The sequence below is a fragment of the Podarcis filfolensis genome (assembly GCF_964270895.1).
Source record: "Podarcis filfolensis genome assembly, chromosome: 18".
NCBI lineage: Eukaryota > Metazoa > Chordata > Lepidosauria > Squamata > Lacertidae > Podarcis > Podarcis filfolensis.
In genome coordinates, this window is record NC_139622.1 from 3,632,645 (window position 1) to 3,657,436 (window position 24,792).

The 24,792-nt window shown below is 46.7% G+C and overlaps 1 protein-coding gene and 1 pseudogene across 4 annotated transcripts; both read left to right on the top strand.

Moving 5' to 3' along the window:
• The first annotated feature begins 5,161 nt into the window (after positions 1 to 5,161).
• On the top strand, positions 5,162 to 24,071 carry LOC310753490 (uncharacterized protein). Of its 3 annotated transcripts, XM_083594848.1 has the most exons (9): positions 5,162 to 6,184; positions 6,437 to 6,498; positions 6,745 to 6,788; positions 6,922 to 6,998; positions 7,121 to 7,424; positions 7,529 to 7,605; positions 7,902 to 7,960; positions 8,159 to 8,290; positions 22,821 to 24,071. In XM_083594848.1, exons 1-7 carry the CDS (start codon positions 6,161 to 6,163, stop codon positions 7,953 to 7,955), a joined length of 642 nt encoding a protein of 213 aa, XP_083450974.1. In that variant the 5' UTR covers positions 5,162 to 6,160; the 3' UTR covers positions 7,956 to 7,960; positions 8,159 to 8,290; positions 22,821 to 24,071. The 3 variants fall into 3 exon arrangements, with proteins under 3 accessions (XP_083450974.1, XP_083450973.1, XP_083450972.1); XM_083594847.1 differs by lacking the exons at positions 7,902 to 7,960; positions 8,159 to 8,290; positions 22,821 to 24,071 and having other exon boundaries at positions 7,529 to 7,894; XM_083594846.1 differs by lacking the exons at positions 7,902 to 7,960; positions 8,159 to 8,290; positions 22,821 to 24,071 and having other exon boundaries at positions 5,162 to 6,498; positions 6,745 to 6,998; positions 7,529 to 7,894.
• On the top strand, positions 22,872 to 24,065 carry LOC310753223 (actin-related protein 2/3 complex subunit 1A-like; annotated as a pseudogene). The gene has a single exon. The product of its transcript is annotated as an actin-related protein 2/3 complex subunit 1A-like (transcript).
• Positions 24,072 to 24,792: the final 721 nt, after the last annotated feature.

The window sequence follows — 24,792 nt, forward strand, 5'->3', positions numbered from 1 at the left end:
CCGCCGGCGCAAGCCGCCTTGGTGAATCCGGGGCTCCGCTCGCTCGCTGGCTTAGGCGACTCGGGCTGGCTCGCTGGCTGGCCCTCCGGGAGGGGCCCTCCGCGCAGGCGCAGAAAGGGGCGGGCGGGAGGGGAAGAGGAAGGGGCCGGCGGGCAAAGAGGGGAGGGATCTGTGCTTCCTGAGAGACACTTCCGGATTCCAGTTGGGGGGTGGGGGGAATCGTCCATGTGCGGGGCAAAATCCGGACCATTCGGCCTTTGGAATAATTCCATGGCCAGAACTTAACCCATATGTAACTCTGCTTATTTTATGCGCTTTAATCTTATGGGTTATTTTTATTTCATTCTTTAACTTCCATCTCTTGTCATAACAGTTGTCTCTTATTCATTGAATATTTGCAAACAGATAAGAACACGGGCAGGATTACTGTAACAACCTGCAGTTTCATAGGAGCGTATATTTAAAGTAGACGAATAAATGAACAAATTTAAGTGAATTTGGAGGTGCAGGAAATATTAAAAAATAAATTGAAGGAACGGCAGGAAGAGGGGGAAGGAAGTCGAGTTTTGAAATGTTAAAATGACTGTAAAATTATTGAAACGTATAAACCTGGAAATAAATAAATAAATAAATGTCTATTGTTATTTATTGTTATCTCCCTCCCCCGTCTCTCTCTTTATGTGTGTGTGTATATGTGTGTGTGTATACATATATATATATATATATATATATATATATATATAGTTGATTCTTCAAAGCAGCTCTTTATTTGTAAGCTGGAACAGAACTGAACAGCAAACAGCTCAGCCGGCCTGCTTTTATAGGCAGCCGGCTGTCAACATTGTAGAACCACCAATCCAGGGTTTCCCACCTAAATTAACTGACATGGACCTGAGTGAAAACACAGAGAGAGAGAGAGAGAGACAAAAAGTATACTCCTGGTGGCCAGGGGGAGAACTTCAATACATAACATATTTTGCTCTTGTTTAGTTGTTTAGTCGTGGAAGGAGAGTCGACCGCCTTCCGAGGGATTTCCTCCCACTGTCAAACAGCTCTTGCTGCCAGAAAGTTCTTCCGGTTAATAACCCTTCACCCCAGATAGAAACAAGATCGTCACTGTCAGAGCTACCCTAGGTCCCAGCTCACAAAGGACCAACGCTGCTTCGTTGTTAAGTATAAAAGTCTTTATTGAAGTTCAGTTTCACTTCCAGAGCCGCAGCGCGCAGCTCCACGTCTCAAGTGTCAGACCACTGATGCTCCGTCTGAGTCTCCTCCTCCTTGACACCAATTTAAGATTCTAGCCTTGCTCCACCTTCTCCGCTGCTCCTTCCTCCTCTGGGTCCGCCTGCCCACCGGGGTTCCACCCTTTCTAGCCTCTTCTCCCGCTGATTCCCCTGAGCCTTCTCCCTCCCTCCGGCGGGCTTTAGGAGCTGGTTCCCCATCCGGGTCTCCTGCTGTTCCGCGCGCCTGCACATTTGAACTTGGCGCGCGCGCCCAGCCAGCAGCTTTCCTCCTGACCGTTCCACTGCTGCTGTCACTGCTTCCCCCATCGGGGGGGGCTAGCTGCAACTGACCTCCCCTCCGTTGGAGGCGTGGTCAGCCCTGACTCCCTCTCTGGAGGAGACACTGCTTCTGACACATGTGACTCCTCCCCCCCACTACGCTCTGGTGGGGAAACTGGTCCCGATCCTCCACTGCTGCTTTGGGGTTCCCCTCTGGCTCCTTGTTTCTGGTGCGTCCCCCCTGGGACCCCCCTTGCCCTGACCATCGGCGCCCCCTTCTGGGAATCTTCTGATTCGCTGGAGAAGCTTATGGAATCTCTCGGGCCACTGTCATACTCCCCTACGCTGCCCTCGGATTCTTCCCCTTCGCTCTCCCAATCCTCTCTCCCTAGTGCTCCTGCTCCTGATTCCCTGACAGTCGCGTTTCTATGAATCACAGGCAGGATTTTAAGAACTATGTGGGACGGAGCATAACAGGAAAGAAGACTGGAGAACGGTGAGAAAAGAGGAAAATTACTTATGACGCAGTTGAAAAATAAAGGACAGATCGGAGATTAATTTTGTTTATGGAAGCGTTGTACAGAGGCTGTCCCGGATTGATATGATTTTTGGAAGAGTACAAAACCCACATAGAATGCCAGCTTCTAACCTGCTTGTGAAAACCATCAGAGATCGCAAAGAAAGGAATTTATGATAACAACAAGAAGAGAAAGGAAGTAACAAAGGACTGTCCGGATCAAACTGGACAGAACTGTCTAATTAATGCAGTAAGACAAGTGATAGTTTTGGACTCGAGCTGAGCTTGATGTATGGGTATTCCCCCCCCAAAAAAATTTGGCTGTATAATTTGGAATTAATGCGATATGGATAATGTGATGTGATTGGCCTGTTAATAAAAATTATTAAAAAACAGAAAGTTCTTCCGGGAGTCGGGATCTCCTTTCTGGTCGCTTGAAGCCAGGTCTTTTAGACAGATCGGTTGGATGGAGTGTGGTGCGAACGATAACAATAGAACGGTAATGATACCGATCTTATACCCTGCCCATCTGGTCAGGCCTCCCCCAGCCACACTGGGCGGCTTCCAACAGGAGAATAAAAGCACAATAAAACATCAAACGTTAAAAACCTCCCTAAACAGGGCTGCCTTCTTATGTCTTCTAATGCCGCCGGCCCTTGAGATATTGAGGTTGTGGCTCTCATATCCATATCTGGAGGGACAGGGAGCAAAACATCTCTCTCTCCCATTTCCCCACCCCATGCAGAATGGCAAGGGGGCTGGGAAGAAGGTGGTGGGAGTGTGGAGCCCAGCCAGGGGCACTGCCGGGGGTTGGACTAGATGCCCCTTGGCACCCCCTCCAACTCTGCCATGCTCTGATTCTCTCGAGCAGCTGAAGGAATGGGCGGGGGAGCAAGAAGCAGAAGAAGGGGAGGCACAAGCACACACCCCAACAGCCCCCTCTGGCCTGACCCACGGTGGCCTCATCCCAGCACACTTTGACCCCCCTGGTTTTATTTTTCTTCATTCAGCTGCCAGACAACCCAGCAACCTGGCTCCTGTTTGCCAGCTGATGTCACAAAGTGCTGCTTTGCAAGCAAGCCTTATAATGCCCTGCAAGGGGGATGCCTGTCAGATGATGCTGAGAGATTTGTAGATAAAAATGAATGCTGAAGGTAGGAGGCCCAGAGGAGAAGAGGGGCATATTATTATTATTATTATTATTATTATTATTATTATTGGCGTCACCCGTCACTGGTGCACGGGGCTTGGCTCCTTGGCTTGACTTGTTGACAGCTGTTGATAGCTTGCCAGGTCCCTGCCTCTCAGCAATGCAGCTGTGCAGAATTAGCCCCTTTTCACGCTGCAGGAGCCCCAAATGGATGGTGTGTACACAGCCTTTGGTTTTAAGGGAAAGGCTTCTAGCGGGCTACAGCTTTCACGGGGCAGGAGCCTAGTGAAATTTATTTTTAATCATTTATCTGCATCATCGCTGCGTGTGACTCTTGATAAAAAGTAAAGAATTCCTTCCAGTAGCACCTTAGAGACCAACTAAGTTTATTGGTGTGAGCATTTGTGTGCATGCACACTTCTTCAGATTCCTTCAGATGTCTGCATGCACATGAAAGCTCATACCGATAACAAACTTAGTTGGTCTCTAAGGTGCTACTGGAAGGAACTTTTTTTATTATGTTTTGACTATCGCAGACCAACACTGCTACCTACCTGTAACTAGAACCTTGACAAAAAGGTCCCTGCCCCGAGGGGCGTACAATCTTTTGTATGACACAGGGAGGGAAAAGAGAATGGTTGAGGTCCAGGGTGGATCCTGAGTCCTCCTGCGACACATAAGCCAGACTTTGGGATTCCCGGACATTTCCCCATCAGCCCCCTCTTCCCCTTTTCTGCAATAGCGCAATGGAGGTGATGCTATTACAGTTCCAAAGGGAATGTCAAGCAGGGAGGGAGGGGGAAGAGAGAGAGTGGAATTCTGGTGGAGAGGGAAGATGGAAGGAGGCTTGGAAAGGGAGTTTGAAGGGGGGGCAGGTGAGAGTCGGTTGAGAGCGGTGGGTTCTAGAAGGCGGCACGGGGGGGGGGGGCTGAAGCTGAGCTGGACACAGCCGCCATTGCTCCGAGAATGTGGCCGTTTAACGCAGCACGAAGGGGATCTCTCCAAACTTGGAAGCAAGAAGATTCTCTTGATTCAGGTGAGCCACAGAGCCAGGGCTTGGCTTCTACAGAAATGGTACCTCAGGTTAAGAACTTTGCTTCAGGATGAGGACAGAAATTGCGCAACGGTGGCACGGCGACAGCAGGAGGCCCCATTAGCTAAAGTGGCACCTCAGGTTAAGAACAGCTTCAGGTTAAGAACGGACCTCCAGAACGAATTAAGTTCTTAACCTGAGGTACCTCTGTACTGCTAAAGCCCAGATGCCTCGCACCCCACCTCCAAGCTTCACAGAAATGGGCTATGCCTGATTATCGTCTCCCAAAGCAACTTGTTATTGTTGTTTAGTCATTCAGTCGTGTTCGACTCTTCGTGACCCCATGGACCAGAGCACGCCAGGCACTCCTGTCTTCCACTGCCTCCCGCAGTTTGGTCAAACTCATGCTGGTGGCTTCGAGAACACTGTCCCACCATCTCGTCCTCTGCTGTCCCCTTCTCCTTGTGCCCTCCATCTTTCCCAACATCAGGGTCTTTTCCAGGGAGTCTTCTCTTCTCATGAGGTGGCCAAAGTCTTGGAGCCTCAGCTTCAGGATCTGTCCTTCCAGTGAGCACTCAGGGCTGATTTCCTCAAGAATGGATACGTTTGATCTTCTTGCAGTCCATGGGACTCTCAAGAGTCTCCTCCAGCAACATCATTCAAAAGCATCAATTTTTCGGTTTCTTTATGGTCCCGCTCTCTTATGGTCAGCCTTCTTTATGGTCCAGCTCTCACTTCCATACATCAATACTGGAAAAACCATAGCTTTAACTATACAGACCTTTGTCTTCAAGGTGATGTCTGTGCTTTTTAAGATGCTGTTCAGGTTTGTCTTTGCTTTTCTCCCAAGAAGCAGGCGTCTTTTAATTTCGTGACTGCTGTCACCATCTGCAGTGATCATGGAGCCCAAGAAAGTAAAATCTCTCACTGCCTCCATTTCTCCCCCTTTTACAGGATTCTTGCCCACAGTAGTAGATATGATGGTCATCCGAACTGAATTCGCCCATTCCCGTCCATTTTAGTTCACTGATGCCCAGGATGTCAATATTTATTCTTGCCATCTCATTTTTGACCACATCCAGCTTACCAAAGTTCATGGTTCTTACATTCCAGGATCCTATGCAATATTTTTCTTTACAGCATTGGACTTTCCTTTCGCTTCCAGGCATAGCCGCAACTGAGCGTCCTTTCGGCTTTGGCCCAGCCGCTTCATCAGCTCTGAATCCACTTGTACTTGTCCTCCGCTCTTCCTCAGTAGCATGTTGGACGCCTTCCGACCTGAGGGGCTCATCTTCCAGCGTCATAACTTTTATATGCCTGTTGTCTTTGTCCATGGGGTTTTCTTGGCAGGGATACTGGAGTGGCTTGCCGGTTCCTGCTCCAGGTGGATCACGTTTGGTCAAAACTCTCCACTATGACCTGTCCATCTTGGGTGGCCCTGCATGGCATGGCTCATAGCTTCTCTGAGTTATTCAAGCCCCTTCGCCACGGCAAGGCAGTGATCCATAAAGGAGCCCAAAGCAACTACTCTATTCCAAACTTATTCACTTTATTATCATGCGTTGGCAAAAGACTGTTCTGAATTTGTAGGGGACACCTCTAAACCCTAGAAAGAAAGAAATGGTAGGATGTGGACGATTTGGAGTATTCAGGGAAAGGTGCCTAGCAGGCTTCAGCTTGCACGGGGCAGGAGCCTGGTGAAATTACTTTCCTATTATTTCTTTGCGCCATCACTGCGCGTGACCCTTGATCAAAAGGTCCCTGCCCCGAGGGGCTTAGAATTTTTAATAGGACACAGGGAGCGAACAGAGAAAGGTTGAGGTCCAGGCTGGATCCTGAGTCTAGGTCTCTGAATTTAAACTTTGGGATTCCCGGACATTTCCCACCTATAACCTCTTCCTCTTTTTTATTTTCCTTTCTGTCTCCTAGGACAAAAGAGGCTGCTGAGGCGGCAAAGGATGAATGAACCACTGGAGATTGTGGTAAGTTAATTCCATGGGAACCCATTCCCCACATGTGCAGGGAGGTCATGGCGCTGACCTGTGTGAAACAGGGCTGGGTTGGGGGGTTGCAGGCTGGTCTCGCCCCAGCCCCTTGCTCCCCTCCTTCCAAGCCAGGGGTCAGGCACCCAGGCAGGAGCAGCCTGGCAGCCTGTGGTGACGTGGGCATGGGCAGCCTAGCAGGGGGTCTTGCTCTGCCCCCCTAGAGAGTACAATGTCCTCCTTCCTTTGCAGGGCCGTGGTTTGGGGAAACAGCAGCAGCCCAGCGGTGCAGGGAAACACGGCAACATCCGGAGGTATGTTGTGACCTTGTGTGGCAGGAGAAGTGATTCCCAGGGATCCCAGGCCAGATTTAGAGATCCTGTACTTTTATGAAGAGGGTTTCTCTGTAGTCCAGGCAGGGCCCTAGCTAGGGGGTGGTGAGGTGGGCCCCTGCCAGGGGTGGAGGTGAGGGGTGGGGCACAAAATCGACTCCAAAATTTGTCCATCAACATGTCAACTCCTCCAAGCAATCAGACTAACAGAACTTGTTTCTTCCTTAGGCGAGAGGCCCGCCAGTACGAGGGGGGAAAGGCTCCCACTTCAGGTAAGTGGAAATGCCAACAGAGTGCCCCATATTTTAGGAATGTTTCCTTCCTGTGCCCCCCCTCCCTCATGTGCCAGACTGGTGCTATCATCTGGGATCCAGGCGCTTGCTGATTCCTCCGTTTTCTCTGCAGGGAGGGAGCCTTTCCCCAACATCTACTGCGTGCTGGCGAAATCCCTGGAGGGACGTGGCGAACGTGGCGAACATCAGGTACTGGGACAGAAGGAAGGAGTCCTTGTGGGACTTCTTTTGGGGGGGCCATCAAAAATGGGGCAGTAGTTTTTCATCCGCCCCAGCCCCTTCTCATCAGATGCTTTCTGCTTCCTCCACAGGACCACACCTCCAGGGATGAGGCTCCAGCACCTGCTCCCGGGGTCAAGAATGTCAGACCACCGCGGCGGTTCCCAGCGCCTGATCCTGATCCTCGCCTGCCTCACCACCTCCGTACGGGCATGGCTCCTTCCTGGCCGTACTTGGCGCAGAGGCAGCAGCCAAGGTTTCCCCCCATCAAAAACGCCTCAAGGGTGATTCCGGAGCCGGGGGAGACTTTGGCTGCTGCCTCTGTGCCGGGCCGGTCGGGACGGAGCCCAGACGCCCGTACGGAGGAGTTTATGGTGAGGCAGTTAATAAGATCAGGTAGGAGGAAATGCCCCCTTCCCAGGTCCCCACCCTCCTGCCCCAGACTGGGGCTCGCGTGGCTGGGAGCCAGGCGCCGGCTGATGTCTCCCTTTGTTTTGCAGCGAGGAGAAGGCTCAGCCTGGGAGCCGCCGCATCCCGGGAGGGCCTGGAGCCGAGACAACGGCCTCTCGCTTCACAGGTAAGGGGACAGGGGGGTTTAATTGCTTTGCCGCTCTATGCTTTGCCGCTCGCGATTTGCGGGTTTGGGGGGGCGTGGGCAGGTGGCGCGTCGGAATGTCACCCCCCTTCAGGGTGGCACCTGGGGCAGCCCGCCCCCCTGCCCCCCATTGGTACGCCCCTGGCCACAAACAGGATTCGAGCCCAAGAGCCCTCTGCTCACCTGGGACTTCCTGCAACGACTTCTTGAAGCCCGTCCCTGGTCGTTTGGTCAGTGACAGACCATTCACACATTCAGGGATTCCTTCTTTCTTGCAGGATATGTCTTCTGCACCGCTGCGGCTGCTGCCGAAGCCCCCTCCCCGCAAATAATACAGGTAAGAACACCCTGCTCCAGACTTCCAGACCAACTCTCTGACTTAAAATCATGGCGTTCCTATGAGAGTTGGTATCAAAATAACATGGAAGCAGTACAGAAATGGATAAGGCGGAGCTATAGCTGATAAGGAATGCAGTGCTCAAGGTTTGGGCAAGGAGGACAGACCTGGGCTAAAGCAAGTCTTCTTCTCCCACAGGCCAGTCGTGCTGCCCTCAGAGAGCGCCACTCGGAGCGGAGTCCCGTTGAGTGGCCAGAGTCCAGAAGCCGGCCCCCGCACCCCACCCCTTTCCCCAGGCCCGGACCCTTCATCCCTCTTGACGCTTTAAGAGCATTCCTTGTTGGACTTCCGGTTTGGGTCGCGGACAGCGAGGAAGCGCAGAGAGCCCCTGTAAAGGGCTTTCTGAACAACACGGAGGCTTGGGGGAGTCGCAAAGGCACTGCGCCCCCCAAAAATCCCAGGGGGGAGACCCCTGGGCGATAGGCTTCCCGGCAGCGTGGGAGCGGTTTTTTGCCGTCTTCTCGGTTTTTTTCTATGGAAGAAACTCGGGACGGGACCGCGAGCGCAAAATGGGAGAGCACCGACTCCGTGTTGTGATGCCTCTAGCTTCTGCTGAGAAAAGCGACGAACCTCCTCAAGATAAAAATGGATTCTCCTGCATGCTACGATTTAAAACATCTTAAAAAATTGGAACCTAAGCGAGGAGAATCCTGGATGTTATAAGATTCGGCAAGGAATTCATCCGGTTGAGAGCTGAAAATGGCGCGGGCTACAGAATCGCAGATATAGAAAAAAGGGAAGTAGCTGCTTACCGGCCTGACTGAGTACAGAACGCCGCGGCAACTTTGCTAAGGCTAACAAATTACTAAACACAAAGTAGCAAAGAAGATGCCTGTTTGATTTTATATTTTATTCCCCCCCCCCCCCCGCATACCTTGTTTCTTTTGCGGCGGGATACAGTTGCAAATAATCAATTGAACTCAGCGGTTGGGGAGGGCAGATATATATGCATTTAAAGGCTGCAAGAGCTTATTGCAAGTGGCATTGAAAGGCGAAATATAAAGAGACAGAATATAAAGAGACAGAAGGGAGAACTTTGTTACAGACGTCTTGGAAGTTTGAACACAGCGAATTAAAATACAGCGAGGAACGTAAAGCCACTCTAAGGAGACTTATAACCCCCCCACAATTTTTTCTCTTTGGCAACTTTATTTTTCCTTTTTTCTTTTTTTTTTTCTTTTCTTACCCCGCTGAGCGGCACCAGTTCCTTTTTGGCTACCTAATAACTATAGCGACTAGTCCTGTAACCCCTCAGCTGCTGGAATATAGTGTGAAAGTAAATCTGAGCACTAGACCACCTATCTACAATATAGAGGGGCAGGCGTATTTAATCAACTAGAACTGATCTCTTAGCCTCAACGTAACAGACTTCTTAAACCTCTGTTGGATAGATACTTTGTTGGATAGACATGTACCGCCTACTCCTTGGGACTGTGTTAGATACCTTTAGAACAAAACAAAAAACTAAGAACTAAGAAGACCTTTTCTCCTTATTTTTTATGAATTTTTAGTGGATTGGATTATATTACCACTACATTACCATGGTATATGTTACCACGTTGGATTAGGCCGTCAAGTGGCTGAAGAGTTTAGGACCACGTCGATCTGGCTAAAATAACTTTTGTGAAATACTTTGGGTAACATCTTTGATCCTTCTCCTGTGCACTTCAAAAAGACTGCTGATTTGACTTAGCCCAGTTAACCACCTGATATGGAAGAATAAATCTCTACCGCTGGGTCTTTAATTTGACATACTTCATTGTGGTTTAATCTTCTTTGCGGTTGGGTTTATACTCTTACCACCTTTGGAAAATAATCGGAAAATATTTACTTATTCCACTCCCCCCTAGAATAGAAGAATATCATTTATTATGGCCATAGGCCCATACAGGTAAAAACAACACATAAATAACAGCTTGTGCCGTAAGGAGAAAAAAAAGCAATCGCTAAAACACCACTATAACAATAAAATACTATAAAATGGAAAGGCATACTACGCCTTAATTAGCTTGTAGAGCTCCTTGGCGTCGCTTTTGGGAAAGGACAGCAACTAGGAACCTAGCCACCTTCAGGGTCGTGTGGGTATCCTTGTCCTGCAAGATTTGGGCAAGGTGGAATTTTGGTGGGGTACCCTCTAGTTTCTGTATGATTGATCCCAACAAATTTGCCCGTGGCACATTAAACAAGGGGCAAGTGAACATAATGTGCTGGAGCGACTCCGGCGTCGCCTTATCACATTCGCACACGGCGGGGGCTTGGCCCTTTGAGAACCTATGTCTCAGGACATTGGAGGGAAAAGCGTTAAACCTCGCTTTGGTGAAGGCCAGTCTATGTGCAACAGTCGAGAGGGAGGAGAGGTATGATGGAACGCAGTAAGTTAAAGTGATACCAATGTTCTGGGGCGAACAAACACCTCCCCCCAGCGTATAATTTCGCTGTAAGTCGATGTCATCCAGTCTTTGGCGGATCAGTCTCTGAGCAGTGATTTGGTCTAGTTTTAGGGAATCTGAGGGAGAGATTCCATAGCTCAGGAGTTTGGCATGAATTCTACTAGTCCAAAGGCTAGAGAATTCATCTCGCCATAAGCATTGGGCAAGGTAATGGTTTGGTAATCTATGCCACAATGATAACCAGTAATTGAAGACTTGCTTCCACAGGCAAGTTTCTAAGGATGCGACCTTCAATTCTAGTCGCATGGCTGCGTTGCTTACGCACAGGGGGAGCATTAGGAGCCGACGTAGGAATTGGCTTTGCAGAGTCTCAAGGGGAGCAAGATCTGTCATCACGGCCCAGAGCGGGGCAGCATAAGCAAGCACGGCAACCACTTTTGCCTTGAACACCTTTAGGGCCGAGGGAACATGCAAAGCTCCGTCCGAAAAGAAGAATCGGAGGAGCGCATATGACAAGGTTTTGGCCTTATTAAGTAGGTGTTGAATGTGAGCTTTCCACCCCCAAATTGTATTGAAAAATAACTCCTAGGTATTGAAATTTTAGGACTTGCTCTATTTTTGCCCCACCAAGCTTCCATTTGTATAATCTCCGGCTTCTGGAGAAGATCAGGATCTTGGACTTGGCATGGTTGATGGTTAATTGATTGAGTTGACAATACGTGGCAAAGATCTTCAGAGCTCTGGTTAGTCCAACACGTGTATAAGATAGAATTACCGCGTCGTCCGCATATAAAAGGAGTGGGCAGCGGTAATCCGCTAGTCTAGGCGCGTGTGTACTTGGAGATGAGTTGACTAGGGGTGCTCGCATGTCGCTGATGAATAGGTTGAATAGGCAGGGAGCCAATATACATCCTTGGCGCACTCCCTTGTTTATTGGTATCGAATTTGTAAGGTCGCCCGCTGGAGTGAATCTCACTCTGGCAAGGGTACCTTCGTGGAGCTGGCTTATGAGCCATAAGAGTCTTCTATCAATGCCCTGTTTCGCAAGTTTCTCCCAAAGAATATTTCTAGGAACGCTGTCAAAGGCTGCCTTTAGATCTAAGAAGGCAGCACAGAGGTAGCCCCGGGGGGGGGGGGAGGAGTACTTCCGTGCCAGATGATAAAGAACTATCGCATGATCGGTTGTAGAGCGTTTAGTTCTGAACCCTGCTTGTTCATGGCCAATCTGGTTAGTCTCATCTACCCATCGCAATAATTTAGTCATCTACTCCCCCCCATTTTTGCTTACTTTTGTAAGACAAGATTACTATTTGTCCTTTGGTTTAAAAAAGAATGATGAGCAACTTGAAAGCATAGGAAATTGGGTTTGGAAGATATACTCGCAGACCCAATTCAGATATTCGACTGAGACATTTTATAAGACTTTAGAAGAGATTGTGAGCCCTTAAAGGGAGAGAGTCAGTTGTAAAATATAAAGTGTGAAAATAAGGACATAATGTTGGGAAAAAATGGGAAAAAGATGGGGGGGACCCCAGCGTAAAGGAAGTCATCTAGACAAGAGGAAATTAAAGACCTAGATTTTTTATGGTTAAAAATCAAGGATGAGTTTAAACAGAGTGAAATACATATGGAAAATAAACTAGGAGAAGTGCAGGAGATGATAGACAGAAAGATAGAAGAGGCAGTAGGTGAACTTTCCACTAAAATCCAAGAATTATCAGTTAAGTCAAAAATATTTGAAGAGACTAATAAAAAAATTCAGAAAGAGATGAGAGAACAGAAAAGGGAGACAGAAAAAATAAAGGAAGAAATGAAAGAGGTGAATAAAATGCAAGAGCAAATATGGGATAACTTAGCGATGACAGAAATGCGACAGAAACAACTTCACTTAAAATTCAGAGGAATAGGAGAAGAAGTGAAAGAGAATGTAAAAGAGAAAATGATTAAGGAGCTAACTAAATGGCTGGAACTAAAAGAGGAAGAGGTAGCATATGCGATAGAGAACGCCTTTAGAATAAGAACGAGAGGCCAACAAAATAAGCTAAAAAAACCCCTTGGGGACTGTCTAGTAATCTTTAACTCAATAGAGATGAAGAATTTAATATTAAAAACGAGCTACCATAAAAAATTAATAATTGATGGCAGACCAATTATTGTCCTTAAAGAAATACCAGTTAGACTCCTTCGTAAAAGAGAGGTATACAGACAAATAGTAGGCGTCCTGAAGAGAAATGCTATACAATATAGATGGGAGTTCCCTGAAGGGATTGCCTTCTTTTTTAAAGATAGAAGGTTTAAGCTGACAGACGTCCAAGAGGTGGGAAAATTTCTGAGAAGGTATGAGAAAGAATTGGGTAAGGCTGAAGACGGGATAAGAGACAGAGAGGGAAGCAAAACCGAGAAAAGAGGAAGGAAAGAGAGGAGAGGGGCACGGGAAGAGAGAGAAGACGAAGAAGAAGTGGTAGAAGAGGAAAAAGGTGCCGTGGGAGGTGAAGAGGCAGAAGAAGAAGAGTATATAGAGAACGGAAGTTCTAAAACACAAGTTTGAAAATCTAAATTGAATAAATAGAAATTAATTTTAATAATGTTTTTGAATTTTTTGTCCTGGAATGTAAACGGTCTAAATGAAAAATCGAAAAGGAATAAAATAGAGAAAGTTTTGAGGAATAAAAACTATGATGTGATTTGTTGTCAAGAGACGCACGTGGCCAAAAAACACAAACATATACTGATAAATAAAAAGTTGGGAGTTGAATTTATTTTTATTTTTTTTAATAATTTTTATTAACAGGCCAATCACATCACATTATTCAAATCACATTGGTTCCAAATTATACAGCCAAATTTTAAATTTTTTGGGTGTACCCATATATCAAGCTCCGCACGAGTCCAAAGTTCCGGATAAATCCAGACATCCCTTATTTTGCTGCATTAATTAATCAGTTCTATCCAGTTCAATCCAGATAGTCCTTTATATTTTCTTGATCTTATTTGTTGTCATACGTTCCTTTCTTTGCGATCTCTGATGATTCTCACAAGCAGACTAAAAGCTGGCTTCTCTGTGTGGGTTCTTCATTGTCCTTTTATTTTCCAGGCTAGCCAAATAAATCAAATAGATCAGGGGGCTCTGTCAGGTCAAACTTTCAGTTCCATACTCCTCTTCTCCAACATTCCTGAATCTCCTCCCCCATCTCTTTTTTTTTCTCCAGCAGCCTGTCTTGGCGAGACGCCATTTTTTAACTGCGTCATAAAAATTCCTCAGTGTTCACCGATTATTTTCCACCTCCCACACAGTTCTTAAACTTCTGCTTATGAATCTTAAAAGACGCAACAATCTTATTTCTTTCTTTCTGGAGTGGAGGGTTATTTTTGTCACATCATATACGGAAAAGAAAAAGTTTTTCCTCCACCCCCCCCCCTTTGTTCCAAACGTACAGTCTCTTGGTGACGACACATCAAAAGATTTACTTATCCGTCCATCGCTCTTGGTCGCAGAGATCCATTATTCAGCAGCCTTATCGTCGAGCTTTACTTGATATATGTGCTTCAGCCTCAATTCCAATTCATCTGTTTCCAATTATAATTCCGGGCTGAAGCAACCAGCACGCGCTAATCGGAATCGGCGTCAGGAAGAGCTGACTTCACCGAGGGCTCGTGCCAAGTGTTCAGCACCCCCATCTCTCGGATCAGGGGGTGCCTTGTGAACACCGCTGGCCAGGCAGCACCCCACCACACCCTGGTGGGGAGGGAAGGCTGCATACTTCCCATAGCAGCCCCTAAATTACCTCGTGTGGGTCAGAGAGATGTTATTGTCGGCCATCTTCCAACGCGCACCCTGGTGGCCCCCAGGAGTTGAATTTATTAACTCAGATGTAAATAAAAAAAGAGGATTGGTGACTTACGTTAAGGAGAAATGGGAACCTGTATTAATTTGCAAAGATGATGAGGGAAGAATCTTGGGAGTTCAAATTAACCACCAAGGTGAAAAATTTAATGTGGTAAATGTTTATGCCCCTAATACAAATAAAGCAGAGTTCTTCAAAAAATTAGAACAAGTACTATTAGAATTAGAAAATCACAAATTAATCCTGCTTGGAGATCTGAATGGAGTACCAATACCAGAATTAGACAGAAGCGAAAAAAAGAGGAAATCGAACTAAGGGAAACTTCCAAAATCCTTTAATAACCTTGAAGAAAATCTAGATTTGATTGATATTTGGAGGCATAAAAACCCAATAACGAGACAATTTACACATTTCTCAGAACCACACCAGAGCTGGGGTAGAATTGATCAGATATGGGTCTCAAGAGAACTATCCACAAGAACAACGAGATGTGAAATACAACCCAAACCCTTTCCGATCACAACCCAATCATTTTGGAAATAAAGTGTAAGTCATCTGGGCTGTATAGGTGGAGAATGAATGAATACTTACTTGAAAATGACGAGACGGCCGAGAAGGCTAAAAATACCCTAAAAGATTATTTTGACATAAACTTAAATAAAGAAACAAAAATTGATACAGTTTGGGACGCCAGCAAGGCGGTTCTTAGAGGATTTTTAATCCAACAGAACAATTATAGAAGGAAACTAAGAGAATCGAAGAAAGAAGAAATTATTAAGCAATTAAGAGACTGTGAGAAAAAATTAACAATAAACCCTAGGGATGAAAGGACTAAACAAATCTCTAGAATGCTGCAAACACAATATTCAATATTAATAAGCCAGGAAGTAGAATGGAGAATCAAATCAATGAAGCAGAAATACTTTGAATCTGCAAACAAAACGGGGAAACTACTGGCGTGGCAATTAAGAAAAAGGAAAAAAAAATGTGATTAACAAAATCAAAATAGAAGAGCAGATATTAGAAGACCCCAATGAAATAAAGGAAAGGTTCCTTCAATTCTATGAAAACCTGTATAAAAAGGAAGATGAGAATATAGTAGAAATAGAAAAATATCTGGAAAGAAATGGAGGGAAACACTTGATGGATGAAGAGAAAACTTACTTAAATAAATCGATAACAGCAGATGAGATTAAGGAGGCAATTAAGAAGATGAAACCAGGGAAAGCACCAGGTCCAGATGGTTTGTCACAAAAGTATTATAAAGTTTTGGAAGAGCATCTGACCCCGGTTTTATGCGACGTAATGAACAATATTCTACAAGGAGGGAGGATACCTGACTCCTGGAAAGAGGCACACATCACGTTAATACCCAAATCAGATTCTGATAAACTGGACATAAGAAATTATAGACCGATATCACTACTTAATAATGATTACAAAATCTTCACAGAAATAATGGCGAATAGACTTAAGAAATATTTAACAAAATCCATTCATAAAGATCAAGCTGGATTCCTCCCTAACAGGCAATTAAAAGACAACGTAAGGCACATAATAAATATCATTGAATATTTGGAACTCAAGAATGAAATCCCCGCGGCACTAATCTTCATTGACGCCGAAAAGGCTTTCGACAATGTATCCTGGCGGTTTTTATTAAAATGCATGGAAAGGGTAGGAATAGAGGGGCCTTTTATGGAAGGTATAAAAGCGATCTATTCAAGCCAAAGGGCTAACTTAATTATTAACAATCATCTAACTAATCCATTTGTGATCTCGAAGGGTACAAGACAGGGGTGTCCTCTGTCCCCTCTCTTATTTATTATGGTGTTGGAAGCAATTGCAAATAAAATAAGGGAAACCCCAGAAATAAGAGGAATCAGAATTGGAACAAAAGAATATAAATTAAAGGCTTACGCTGATGATCTGGTAATATCGTTAGAAGATCCAGTAAAAAGTATCAGTAAAGTCTTAGAGTTATTAGAAGAATTTGGGAAACTGTCCGGTTTTAAGCTAAATAAGGTCAAAACCAAGATGTTGACAAAGAATTTGGCAGAAGATTTAAGAAATCAGTTAGAGTTACAATCAGGAATTAAGGTGGTGAAAAAGGTGAAGTATTTGGGTATTTGGGTCTCCACAAAAAACATAAATTTAGTAGAAGATAACTACATTAGGACCTGGAGAGAAATTAAAAAAGACTTAGACACCTGGAGTAGGATAAAACTCTCCTGGTCGGGCAGAATGGCCGCAATTAAGATGAATATTCTTCCAAGACTGCTGTTCCTATTTCAGAACATCCCGGTGATTAGAGGTACGACAATGTTTAAAGATTGGCAGAAAACACTTTCCAGATATATTTGGCAGGGCAAGAGAGCAAGAATTAAGTTTAAATTACTCACAGACCGAAGAGAGAGAGGAGGGTTTGCTGTCCCGAACCTGAAATTATATTATGAGGCCTCGTGTTTGTGTTGGATCAAGGAGTGGGTTGTTTTGAAAAATACAGACTTGTTGGACTTAGAGGGATTTAACACCAGATTTGGCTGGCATGCTTATCTATGGCATGATAAAGAGAGGGTACATAAAGGATTCTCTGACCATATTATTAGAGGTGCGTTACTCGAGGTATGGAACAGAAATAAAAGATTTTTAGAAAAAGACACCCCCTGGTGGTTATCACCAATTGATATCCTAACTATTAAAAAATTAAACATGGAAAGCCAAAGATGGACCTATGAAGACCTCCTGGTAAGAACAGATAAAGGGTGGAAAATTAGAACATATGAGGACTTAAAGGATAAATTATTGGGTTGGCTACAATTTCACCAAATTAACGCTTTATGGAATGAACATAAAAAAACAGGGATGAATGAGAAAAAGTCTAGATACCAGGTGGAAATACTAGAAGGAAACTCCAAACTCTTATCCAAAATGTATAATCAATTATTAGAGTGGGACACCAAGGATGAAGAAATAAAGGAGGTTATGATCAAATGGGCTATAGATTTGGGATATAACTTAGATTATGATAGGTGGGTAAAACTTTGGAATAAGGATATGAAATTCACAGCATGCGTTGGTGTCAGGGAACTGTCATCTGAGACGAAGGAGGTGAAAGGGCTCATGGAGGGTGAGAGAGACCACTCAGCGGAGGAGGGGACCAGCAGGGGGAGAAGTGGAGTTCCAAGGGAAAGTGAGTCGGAGGGAGAGCTCAGAGATACTTCTAGCGAGAACAGTGGGGGGGTTTCAGGACCTCCCGTAGGAACACCCACTCCTCGGCGGAAACTGTCACGCCGAGAGTCCAGAAGACGTGTTTCCGTTAAGGAGCTTTTATGCTGGAAGAAGTTCCGTAAACGCCCACTGTCCGATTCAACGAGCGATTGATGGAGCCACGCTTAAGGAGCTCCATCACAGACAGAGGTTTGGGAACTTAGCCAAACTCTGAGGGATCAGGATTTTACGCACAAGCAGCTCATCATCCCATCACAGCAATCGGACAGTCCCTGAAAGCAGCTTGTGCAGAGAGGCATCATGAGTGACCCAGCCGGAGCCGGAGGAGCAGGAGGAGCTGGAGGAGGTCCAACTCTGGAAGAAAGGTACAGAATGTTGGAACTCCAGCTAGCAATGCAAACGGCGAGGCTAGAAGAAAGGAGGGCGCAGGATGCAGAAAAGGCAAAAGGCGCTACATTAGCAAGAAAGATGCCAGGAATGGTGCAGAAGTTTGGGGGGGACCCCAGGAACTACCAAGCCTTTAGGACAGAGATGCAGTATGCTCTTGAACTGCAGTTTAATGACTTTCCCGATGAGGCGTCGCGAGTGGCGTTTGTGATTGGCCATCTCGAAGGAGGGGCGAGAGACTGGGTCAGGCCCCTGATGGCAGGGAATAGTGACATGCTGAAGGACGCGAGGAAGTTTTTTCGCGCCATGGATTTGATGTTTTCCAGCGAGATTGAACAGGGACTGGTACGCAGACAATTGATGGCTTGCAAACAGGGGAGCCGATCGGTTCGTGAGTACTGGACTGAGTTTACAATGTTGATACATAGATTGGGGTGGGACCTATCGGCGGAACCCATTCAAATGCTATTTGAAGAGGGGCTTTCTTCGGCGGTGAAAGACGAACTTTCCCGGGCGCCCAGGGCGGAGTCTATGGACCAGCTGACCAAATCAGCGCTGACCATTGGAGCGCGCCAGAAGGGGCAAAAGCCTCCATAGCAGGGACGGAAGTGGCGAACAAAGGGAAGGTGCCCAAACAATACGCTGACCTGAGCAAGGTCTTCAGCGAAAGGGAAGCAGATAAACTACCACCGCATAGAGACTTTGACTGCCAGATTAACCTGGTCCCTGGGGCCCAGCTACCCGTGGGCAAGCTGTACGCCATGTCAGACAGGGAAATGCAGGAGTTGAGGGAGTTTATTGACAAAAACCTGAAGAGAGGTTTCATCAGAGAGTCCAGAGCGGTGGGGGGCAGTCCAGTGTTTTTTGTGGACAAAAAAAACACGGATAAACCGAGATTGGTCGTGGACTACCGGGCCCTGAATGCCGTGTCAGAACCAGTGACTTTCCCCATGCCCAGGATTGATGACATTTTGACCAGGGTGAGGAAGGGAAAGATATTCACGAAACTGGACTTGAGAGGAGCGTACAACCTGATACGAATAAAGAAGGGGGATGAATGGAAGACAACGATGTTCACCCCCCTAGGGGCTTTCGAATATCGCGTTATGCCATTCGGATTGCAATCAGGCTCCGCCTGTTTTCAATCGCTCATGAACCATGTACTGGGACCTTTGCTCTACAAGAATTGCGTGGCATTCCTCGATGACGTGCTGATATATTCGGACAATGAGGAGCAGCATGTGAAGGATGTCAGGGAAGTGCTGAGCCAGCTGCAAGCAAACCAGTTGTGGGTGAAATTGGAGAAGTGTCAGTTCCACACCAAGGAGGTGGAATTCCTGGGGTACCGCTTATCAGACAAGGGATTAGCCATGGATCCAGGCAAGGTCCAGGCGGTGCTGGAATGGAAGACACCGAAAACCAAAAAAGATGTGCAAAGGTTCTTAGGGTTTGGGAACTTTTACCGTAAATTCATCAAGAACTTTGCCCACTTAACGGCTCCCATCACGGACTGTCTAAGCAGCAAGAAGAAATTCGTTTGGACGGCAGAGGCGGAGCACGCTTTTGAGGAATTGAAAAAGGCATTCGCTTCGGAAGAACAGCTCCTGCATGTGGATTTACAAAAACCCATGAGAGTGGAAACTGATGCCTCAGACCGGGCAGTGGGGGCAGTGCTGCTTCAGCCAGGGAGCAATAAGTCGGAATGGAGACCGTGTGCCTTCTTTTCGCGTAAGCTGAACAAATCCGAGAGGAACTACACGGTATATGACCGAGAACTACTCGCCATTCACGAAGCGTTCCGGAGATGGAGACACTTACTAATTGGCGCACAGCATAAGGTGCAAGTGTGTACGGACCACAAGAATTTGGAGTATTGGAGAACAGCACGAGTGCTCAACCAACGACAAGTGAGATGGGCCCAGGAGTTCTCCAAATTCCATTTTGAAATCTGCTACGTGCCAGGTCCAGAAAACATCAGAGCGGACGCTCTCTCTCGCAAACCTGAATATTTGGAGGGGGAGGGAGCGCCAGAAGAGAGACATATTATCCCAGAGGACCACTGGGTGTGTGGTGCGGCCTGGGTGGGGCAAAGAGAACTGGTAGAGGGGACGGTCAATGATGAGTACGCCCAGGATAAGCTCAGAGGTTTAAGGAGAGAGGGGGAAGACCCCGGAGGTTTTGAAGAAAGAAACGGGGCATTGTATTACAAAGGGGCACTATATATACCCGAAGGGGAATTGAGGGGGAGAGTACTCAAACAGTTGCACGACAATCCCACAGCGGGGCATTTTGGGCAACACAAGACCATGTGGTTGGTGACCAGGGAGTTTTGGTGGCCCAAGGTGAGGGAGGATGTACGGGAGTATGTGAGAAGGTGTGACCAATGCCAGAGAGCCAAAGGAGAAAGGCGGGCACCAGCGGGTTTATTAGAACCGTTACCCACACCAGAACGACCGTGGGAGGCGGTGTCGATAGATTTTATGACTGATCTGCCCAAATCCCAGGGGAAAACCGCCATACTAGTCGTAGTAGACCAGTTAACTAAGATGGGTCACTTTGTAGCTTGCTCACATGCAGTCACGGCGGAAGAGACAGCGAAATTGTTTGTAGAACATATTTTTAGGCTGCATGGCGCCCCCTTGAGGCTGGTGTCCGACAGAGGGAAACAGTTCACGTCCAGATTCTGGAGGAAGCTTATGAGCTTGTTGCACGTAGAGGTCAACTTTTCGACTGCCAGGCACCCTGAGACCAATGGGCAGGCGGAGAGGGCAAACGGTATCCTTCAACAATACCTGAGGTGCTATGTCAATGACAGAGAAAACGATTGGGTCGAAAAGTTGGCACTAGCGGAATTTGCTTACAATAATGCAGAGAATGTGTCCACCGGGATGAGCCCATTTTTGGCTAATTATGGGTGCCACCCCAGGGCGTTTCCAGGGGAAGGAGGAGAGAGATGGAGTGTTCCGGCCGCTGAACTTTTTGTAGAAGAAATGGAAGCGATCCATCGTCAACTCCAACACCACTTAGAAAGGGCCAAAGAAGAATATAAGAGGCAGGCAGACAAGAGCAGAAGGGAAGGTGAAACAATTAGGGTGGGGAGTCGGGTCTGGCTATCAACCCAAGGGTTGCCGTACAAGGGGGGTTGCAAGAAATTGAGACCCAAAAGATTGGGACCATTTGAGGTCATACAACAGATCAACCCAGTGGCTTTCAGACTCCGGTTACCGAACCACATGAAACTGCACCCAGTATTCCACAGGTCATTACTGTCACCATACCGGGGGGAAGGTGAAGTGGTATCCACACGGGGGCCAGCCATAGAAGAAAGGGAAAGCCGCAACTATGTGGCGGAAATCATCGACTCCAGGTGGAAGGGGAATCAGGTGGAGTATTTGGTCGCGTGGGAAGGGGAACCAGAGTCAGAAAACACCTGGGTGAAGGCAGAGGAGGTCCATGACGAGGTCTTGATCGAAACGTTCCACCAAAGGTTCCCCAGGAAACCTCAGCCAGTAGCGAGGTTCCGAAGGGAGTACTTTGGCACCACCGACGATGAGGAGGAACTGGAGGGATTCAGGGAATCGGAGTTGGAAGGAGGTACCGACTCCGGGGAGGAGGAGTACTTGGAAACCGGGAACAGCAAAAGGTGGAGGGAAGTGTTCGAAACTTCGGAAGATGAGGGAGGTTCCTTCAGGGGTTTTGCTCCCTCGCCTCCCGCAGAGGAGGGGAGGGAAGGGGGTGAAGGGGGCCCTGGAGGGGAGGTGGATGTCAGGGAACTGTCATCTGAGACGAAGGAGGTGAAAGGGCTCATGGAGGGTGAGAGAGACCACTCAGCGGAGGAGGGGACCAGCAGGGGGAGAAGTGGAGTTCCAAGGGAAAGTGAGTCGGAGGGAGAGCTCAGAGATACTTCTAGCGAGAACAGTGGGGGGGTTTCAGGACCTCCCGTAGGAACACCCACTCCTCGGCGGAAACTGTCACGCCGAGAGTCCAGAAGACGTGTTTCCGTTAAGGAGCTTTTATGCTGGAAGAAGTTCCGTAAACGCCCACTGTCCGATTCAACGAGCGATTGATGGAGCCACGCTTAAGGAGCTCCATCACAGACAGAGGTTTGGGAACTTAGCCAAACTCTGAGGGATCAGGATTTTACGCACAAGCAGCTCATCATCCCATCACAGTTGGACTCCGAGAAAATATGGAAAAAATGATGTACAGATGGTACATCACCCCCGTGAAATTGGAAAAAATGTATAAGACTGGGGACAAAACATGCTGGAAATGCAAAACAAAAGAAGGTGATTTCCACCATATGTGGTGGGCATGTGAAGAAGTGAAAAGGTTTTGGGGACTTATCTATGATGAATTAAAAAAAATTCTGAAATATACTTTTCCCAAAAAACCCGAAGCCTTTCTCTTAGGAATGGTTGGAGAGGAGATTAGGAAAGAGGACCAAACAATGTTCCAATACGCAACGGTAACTGCCAGGATATTGCTAGCGCAAAACTGGAAAACTCCCAATATCCCAACTGTCAGAGAATGGCAAACTAAGCTATTTGAATATTTAGAACTAGCTAGGATGACACAAAAAATCAGGCATCAGAAAAATGTAAAATTTATTAATGATTGGCACAAATTCGTAACATACATAGAAATAAATTTAGGATACAACAAAATCACAGTAGGTGAAATATAAAACCTGCGAAGTATCGATAGAGGTTAAAAAAAAATACCGTAGAAAGATATCGTGGTGATATAGCTCAAAACTGAGATGGAGGGAAGTCACTCAATGGTATGATGTTTTATGTTTGTTTTCTTTTTTCTTGTATGGGTTGGTACAAGCTTTGTGTTATCACGTTGTATGTTTTTGGTGTTGTTGTTTTTTCCTTTCTTTCCTTTTTTTTCCTTTCTGAAAAAGAGCTCAATAAAAAGAATTTTTTAAAAAAAAAAAATAAGATCATTCCTTGTTCAGAATGTCTCTACACCAGTTCTTACTAGAGCCAATAACCTGTCACGCCTGGAACAGGGACCGAACTCAGATTGCCATTAGCCCTAATAATCATAAAGTTCACATCTATAAGAAGAGTGGGAACCAGCGGGTGAAAGCTCATGCGCTCAAAGAGCACAATGGACACATCACAGGCATTGACTGGGCCCCCAAGAGCGACCGCATTGTCACTTGTGGTGCTGACCGTATCGCTTACGTCTGGAGTCAGAAGGATGGAGTGTGGAAGCCAACACTGGTGACTCTGAGGATCAACTGAGCAGCCGTCTTTGTGAAGTGGTCTCCTTTGGAGAACAAATTTGCTGTTGGAAGTGGCGCTCGACTCATATCTGTGTGCTACTTTGAGTCTGAAAATGACTGGTGGGTGAGCAAGCACATTAAGAACCCCATTCGCTCCACTGTCCTTAGCCTGGTTTGGCACCCCAACAATGTTTTGCTTGCAGCTGGATCCTGTGACTTCAAATGCAGAGTGTTTTCAGCTTACATTAAGGAAGTGGATGAGAAATCAGCCAGCACACCCTGGGGATCCAAAATGCCCTTTGGGCAGCTGATGGCTGAATTTGGTGGCACAGGAAGTGGTGGTTGGGTCCACAGCGTCAGTTTTTCCACCAGTGGCAACCACCTGGCCTGGGTCAGCCATGATAGCACTGTGTCGGTTGCAGATGCCTCCCAAAACACGATAATCTCGCAACTGAAAACAGAATTCCTCCCATTGCTGGGGGTGTCGTTCGTCTCGGAGAACAGTGTGGTTGCCGCTGGCCATGATTGCTGCCCAATGCTCTTCAACTGTGACGACCGTGGTACCCTCACCTACGTCTCCAAGCTGGACATTCCCAAGCAGAGCATACAACGCAATATTTCGGCCATGGAATGTTTCCGCAACATGGACAAGAGAGCCACTATGGAGGATCTCAACACTACTCTGGAGACGCTGCATCAGAACAGCATCACCCAAGTGTCTATTTATGAGGTGGACAAACGAGATTGCCGCCAGTTCTGCACCACTGGTATTGATGGAGCAATGACCATCTGGGACTTCAAGACATTAGAGTCCTCAATCCAGGGGCTGCGGAGCATGTAAATCTGGCTCTCTGTTCTCTAGCAAGACAACTCATTCTGGCACCTGCACAGACTTGAAAAGGGATGGTGAAGATAGGTCACTTTTTGAAGCACTGAGAAAATGACGACTTGGTGGATTTTTTAAAAAATAATAATAATAATAATAATAAGAAGAAGAAGAAGAAGAAGAAGAAGAAGAAGAAGAAGAAGAAGAAGCGATAAAATGAAATAAAAAGCATTTACCAAAAAAGAAAGAAAAGCCATGGGTGTAAGAATAAAGAAATATGATCACTCCGCCAAGAAATAATAATAAATTCTAAGCCTTTTCTGCAGTTTAACTCTGCGCTGTGTGAATAAGTTGTTTCTTTTTCTCTGTCCTGTGTCTCCCAACATGCAGCTTCACTGAGTGTCTACGAGTTCCGGTGTTAGATATTATATGTAAAACTGGGGCTGGTTTTACAGTGCAACCCATTACCAAGGGATTCAGTGTCCCCTGAAGTACATTAACAGTCAGAGAAAGATGGATGGAGGCAGGAAACAGTTGCAGCAAGGCAGATCTTTATTTTCCAGTTGTAACAGAGTCCCCCCACCCCCTTTGCTGGGAAGTGAGAAGGGACCTCCCCCTGCAACAAAGCTATGTAGCAGATTTTAAAGACTTTAGAAATTGCCCAGTTCCTTAGCCAAAGACCACCCAAAAGCATCATACAAGCATCACAGAAAGAGGTGGTTGTTGTTGTTCAGTTGTTTAGTCATGTCCACCTCTTCGTGACCCCCTGGACCAGAGCACGCCAGGCACTCCTGTCTTCCACTGCCTCCCGCAGTTTGGTCAAACTCACGCTGGTAGCTTCGAGAACACTGTCCAAC

Excerpts from the sequence above, each read along its gene's own strand:
- LOC310753490 (XM_083594846.1), top strand. The coding sequence starts at position 6,417 with ATGTCCTCCTTCCTTTGCAGGGCCGTGGTTTGGGGAAACAGCAGCAGC. Across the intron at positions 6,499-6,744 it reads AAACACGGCAACATCCGGAG|GCGAGAGGCCCGCCAGTACG; the intron begins GTATGTTGTGAC and ends TTTCTTCCTTAG. Across the intron at positions 7,425-7,528 it reads GAGGCAGTTAATAAGATCAG|CGAGGAGAAGGCTCAGCCTG; the intron begins GTAGGAGGAAAT and ends TTTGTTTTGCAG.